The sequence below is a fragment of the Hyaena hyaena genome, unplaced genomic scaffold, assembly GCF_003009895.1.
Source record: "Hyaena hyaena isolate Hyena2069 unplaced genomic scaffold, ASM300989v1 scaffold_32, whole genome shotgun sequence".
Classification (NCBI taxonomy): domain Eukaryota; kingdom Metazoa; phylum Chordata; class Mammalia; order Carnivora; family Hyaenidae; genus Hyaena; species Hyaena hyaena.
The window spans coordinates 561,713-567,712 of record NW_024080663.1 but is presented as its reverse complement, the minus strand read 5'-3'; the positions used below and the strand labels follow the sequence as shown (position 1 = coordinate 567,712).

At 36.6% G+C, this 6,000-nt stretch overlaps 1 protein-coding gene across 5 annotated transcripts in view; it reads right to left on the bottom strand.

The window, feature by feature from the left end:
- SASS6 (SAS-6 centriolar assembly protein) overlaps positions 1-6,000 on the bottom strand; it is a 55,760-nt gene that overhangs the window by 26,335 nt on the left and 23,425 nt on the right. For all 5 annotated transcript variants that reach the window (XM_039228424.1, XM_039228427.1, XM_039228425.1 and 2 more), the window contains one exon: positions 1,654-1,845. In XM_039228424.1, coding sequence (XP_039084355.1) covers positions 1,654-1,845 — 192 coding nt within the window. The remainder of the gene's footprint in view (positions 1-1,653; positions 1,846-6,000) is intronic.

Here is a 6,000-nt window from a genome sequence, read left to right as displayed (position 1 = left end):
ATAGCAGCACTCTCCACAATAGCTAAAACATGGAAAGAGCCTAAGTGTCCATCAACGGACGAATGGATCAAGAAGATGTGGTTTATCTATACCATGGAATACTACATGGCAATGAGAAACAATGAAATCTGGCCATGTGTAGCAACATGGATGGACCTTGAGGGTGTGATGCTGAGCGAAATAAGTCAGGCAGAGAAGGACAAATATCACGTTTGCACGTATGGGAGGATTAGGAGGAACTTAAGTGAGGACCATGGGGGAGAAGAAGGGGGGAAATGGTGGGGGAAAGGGAAAGAGGCAAACCATGAGAGACTCTTGAATGCTGAGAAACAAACTGAGGACTGATGGATGTGGGGGAGAGGGGGGAGATGGGTATGGAGGAGGGCACTTGTGGGGATGAGCACTGGGTGTTATATGGAAACCAATTTGACTATAAACTATTTGTTAAAAAAAACAAAAACAAAAAAACAAAAACAGGTTACTGGGTGAAATCTAGGACAGATCAGCTAACATCAACCAAATACAGCCAGCATACACAAACCCAGTATACAGTATTCCTAGATAACTTTCATTTTTAACAAAAGCTTTATAAAATAATTTTCTAGTATTATGCCATAGTGGTTTTAGAAGCAGACTCTGCTATCAGATAGACTTGAATACAAATCTAGGTCCTTCTGATTAATCTTATGAATTATTTTAACCTAAATCTCAGTTCCCTCATTTGTAAAACAAAAGTAACACTTCATAAATTACTTAATTTTCATAAAAACCCTAATGCATTTGCTTAGCTTAATGCCTGGTACATAGTAAATAATAAATGGCAGCAATTCTCAAGTCAGGCTTTAGAGTTTCCTAAGCACAAGAGACTGGTGAAATGGAATTGGAAGGGTCATGAGCTCAAGTAACCAAGTATACTGATGATCTTTAAATATGCGAGATTTAACTGATGAATTCATGACATCAATGTATAATAATGCTAGGAAGGAGTCTATTATCAGGGCCAAAGCATCAACAATGTGTCACTATAGCAAGATTTAAAAAAATGTCTCTGTTGCCTGAAGAACAAGGAGTATTAAGGCAAGCAAATAACAGAGTTCCAATCCTTGCTCTTGCACTTACTAGTTACGTGACTAGTTACGTGCCTTAGCTTATCATCTGAAAAACGGGGATAATAATAACTTCTTTAAAAGAACTGTTGCAAGAATTAAATGGGTTACTGTAAGTAAAATAGTTACAGAGTGCCTATCACACAGCATGTGTTCAGTAAGCTTAGCTATTATTATTATTACAGATACAACTTCCTATAGTTTGCTATGTTAGGAGGCTGAAAGAGCCAGCCCTGTCAACGTTGAGCATATGGAGACGTAGACACTGGGAGGATATTAAAAGTACATTGATCACTGTGCCAATGGTCTGCTCCTCAAGACCCTAACTGAAAATATCCAATTTTACCTCAGTTCTGTTCTGAATTATCATTTTCTATCGGATTTTAGATGCTCAATTTTTTTTGCAATGTCTGAACTGATTGCCCTAATACCACCAAGAGATCCTTGCAAAGCATCAGAGAAACACCATGCACACAACGAATAAAGTTACCATATTAAAACACTATTTTAAATTGGGGGTGGGGGGAACAAATCCAAACTTCAATACCTCTTCAACAGCAGACAATTTTGTTTTCAGTTCTCTGATGGTAGAGTCTCCTTTATATTTCCTTTCCGTTAGGTCTTTATTAGCTGCTTCCAACTCAGATAACTTGTTTTGTAGTTGCTGGATGTTTCGTTGATGGAGGATTTCTAAATCTTTTTTCTGTTGTTCATGCTGCTGTTGATATTGTACCTGTACCTATTATGTAAAAATACAGTACCACAATTTAAAAAACACACACAAATATAGGAAAACTTGAAGGAAAAAATACCTTAGTTGTTCTATATAATTATAAAATTTCCCTGTTTTAAAGAGGCTCGATTTTCAATAATGGATTTCATGAAGGAGAAAGGTCAACAAAGGCAAATTTACCATTATGATCTTGTTCTTAATACCTGCTTCTCTTAAACCCACATATATTTAAAAATAATAGTCTTCAAGTTAAGGGAAGAATGACATGATTAGGTTAAAAACTGCACAATAATACAGCGTGAACCTATTTGTATTAAAAGTAAATAAGTGGATACACAGGGAACTTTCAGTATTCACTTTAAGTATCATTTATTATTTCAGCTTTGTACAACAGCACATATATTTATAATAAAAAAGCCCTAAGTTTATAAAATCAGCAAGGTATTGTTCATTAGTTCAGTCTTACATTTAGTAGCTACATTTTACCCATGATAAAATCTATTTATTTTAAAATTTTATTTTTAACTAATCTCTACACTTAGTGTGGGGCCTAGACTCACAACTCTGAGATCAAGAGTCATGCACTCCTCTGACTGAGCCAGCCAGGCACCCAGAGGCCATGATAAAACTTGAACATGGTAATAACCATGTAATCTCATGCCTGTTTGAATCATACCACAAGCCTATCTTAATAATTTCTACTGATGAACACTATCAAATTCTAAATACCTTTCAAAACTACAGTACATTTTTCTGATTATGAAAATACTTAGATCTATTCCTAATAAATCTATACCGACATCACCCATACACACAGTACACATATTTAACTAATTAAGACTAAACCATTTATACAATTTAATCATGATTCTTATTCCTTTAGCACTTGTACCTTCTCATACCACTAAAACACTCAGTAACACTTTAACAGCTGCACAATATTCCATTCTATGGATATACTATAATTCATTTAAACCCTACATTAACTATGGACATGAACTTTCCAATTTTTCATAATTAGAAATAAAACTGATTGCTTTTATACACAGACATACATCTAAAATTTGGATTATTTCCTAATAATCGATCACAGCTGGAAAAAAAGTAAACAAGTATAAAACTTGATACAAGTTCCAAAACTACATTCCAAAAAACTTGTACCTATTCAAAAATTCCCACAGGGGAGTGTCTCCCTCATAAAATACTTGAATATTTTATATAACTACTTTAAAATTCCCTCATTTTTTACTCTTAAATACTGAGAACTGAAGGTTGATGGGGGTGGGAAGAGGGGAAAGTGGGTGATGGGCACTGAGGAGGGTACTTGTTGGGATGAGCACTGGGTGTTGTATGGAAACCAATCTGACAATAAATTACATTAAAATAATAAAATAAAATTCCCTCATTTTTTGAAAAATGGAAAGAAGAAGGGAACCAAAGAGATAAAAACAGAAAAAGTTCACAAAACACTGAAAATGCAGTGCTGGAAAAAACACTCAAAGAGCAATCAAGAAGAATAAAAAGAGTAAACTGGTAAAACTGCTAACTGTAACTGTCAAAGAAGGTAATCAAATACATTGAAGGCAATAAAGGCAGTAAAAACAAAGTACTGGTTTTATCCAATGATCATTAGAATTTTGAAGTTTTGGTTTAAAAAAGAGTGAAGTGTGAGGGATAGGGCAACATTCACATTTTCTACTGTTTACTGCAGGTGATTCTGATTTTCTACTGTTTACTGCAGGTGATTCTGATGCACACTAAAATTTTAAAAGCACTGCCTATAGAATATCAACAAGAAGAGAACAGTGGCCCAATTTTAAATTCTCAATGAACTGATTCACAATCCTATTAGAATATGCAATAACAAATAACAAAAACAAACAACTCCCTCAGTCACTTTGGAGTCATAAACAAATGCACTTATAAGTGCATCTTTAGAATTTGAAAACACCAAAAAAAATTGAAATGACAAAAATTAGTGAACAGGTAGAAAAAACAGTATAGAAATAATATAAGAAAAACTCATTCTTCAAAAAGGACAAAAAAAATCAAACCATCCAGTCTCATTTAAAAAAAAAAAAAAAGATGAGCGCCTGGCTGGCCTGTCAGCTAAGGCTGCACATCCAACTCTTGATTTCAGCTCAGGTCAGGATCCCAGTTGGGCCCCATCTTGGACCCCATGCTGGGAGTGCAGCCTGCTTAAGATTTAATTCTCTCTCTTTCTCTCTCTCTCCCTCTGCCCCTCTCCCCCACTCATGTGTTCTCTCTACTTCTCCCCAAAAAAGACAAAACAAATTAAGAACATGTGAGAAATGATATGAAGATTTTAAATATCATAACACAGGGGCGCCTGGGTGGCTTAGTCGGTTAAGCGTCCGACTTTTGCTTAGGTCACGATCCCGTGGTTCATGGGTTCGAGCCCCGCGTCGGGCTCTGTGCTGACTGCCGGCTCAGAGCCTGGAGCCTGTTTCAGAGTCTGTCACTCCCTCTCTCTCTGACCCTCCCCTGCTCACGCTGTCTCTCTCTCTGTCTCTCCTAGAAATAAATAAAACATTTAAAAAAAAATTTTTAAATATCATAACACAATGTGTATGATATTGTACTAATCCATTTACAAAAATTTTTTTAATGTTCTATTTACTTTTGAGAGAGAGATAGACAGAGTGTGAGCAGGGGAGGGACAGAGAGAGAGTGGGAGACACAGAATCCAAAGCAGGCTCCAGGCTCTGAGCTGTGGCACAGAGCCCAATGTGAAGCTCGAACTCATGAACCGCAAGATCATGACCCAAGCATAAGTTGGTCACTTAACCGACGGAGCCACCCAGACACCACTGTTCTAATACATTTAAACACACTGGTGAAATACATGGCTCTTTAAGGAAATATAAATTAGCAAAACTAAAGAAATGACAGAATATCCAAGCAGACCAATATCATGGAGGAAATGGGAAAAGAAAGATAAATGCCTCAAAAAGGCACCAGATCCAAATGATAAGAGGCTAAATAATTCTATCATACCATCAAGGAACAGATAATTCCTTGTTTTTTTGACAGTTCCAAAGCATAGAAAAAACTGGAAAATGTTTTCATTTCATGACACTAGCATAATTCTAACACCATAGCCTATAGTCCATAATTTTAACATATAGACTAAGGGTTCAGACAAAGGATAATCTCAGACCAAATTCACTATAAATATATAGCTGGCCCTTGAACAACACAGGTTTGAACTGTGCAGATCCACTTATACGTAGAATTTGTTTTTCACAGTACTGTAAATGTATTTTCTCCTCCTTATAATTTTTTAATGTGTTTATTTTTGAGAGAGAGAGAGAATGAGAGCACAAGCAGGGGAGGGGCAGGGAGAGAAGAGAGGGGGACAGAGGATCTGAAGCAGGCTCTCTGCTGACAGCAGAGAGCCTTGATGTGGGGCTCAAATTCATGAACTGTGAGATCATGACCTGAGCCAAAGTCAGACACTTAACCGACTGAGCCACCCTGGTGTCCCCTCCTTATAATTTTCTTAACATTATCTTCTTTTCTCTAGCTTACTTTATAGTAAGAATATAGCATTCAATACACATAACATAGAAAATATGTGTGATTTATATTATTCATAAGGCTGCCAGTCAACAGTAGGCTATTAGGAATTAAGTTTTGGGGAATCAAGTTATATGGAGATTTTCAATTGCAAGGCAGGGTTGGCACTACTAATCCCCATGCTGTTCAAGGATCAAATGTAAATACAAATGTCCTATATTAAACATTCATAGATTGATTCAACAAGATATTAAATTTCTCTTTGACTAAGTATTACTCTAGGAATTCAAAGATGGTTCCACACTTACCATTTTTTAAGTGTATTTATTTTCAGAGAGAGAGAGAGAGAGAGAGAGCAAGAGAGAGAGAGAGAGAGAAAGAGAGCGAGAGCAAGCTCAGGGAAGGGGCAGAAGGAGAGGGAGAGAGACACAATCCCAAGCAGGTTCTGCACTGTCAGCCAGGAGCCCAATGCAAGGCTCAAACTCAAGAACCATGAGATCATGACCTGAGCCGAAATCAAGAGTCAGATGCTTAACTGGCTGAAGCACCTAAGTGCCCCAAAAATCCATTATAATTTATTATTAGATACAAGTTAAAAGAATGGCATGATCATTTGATTAA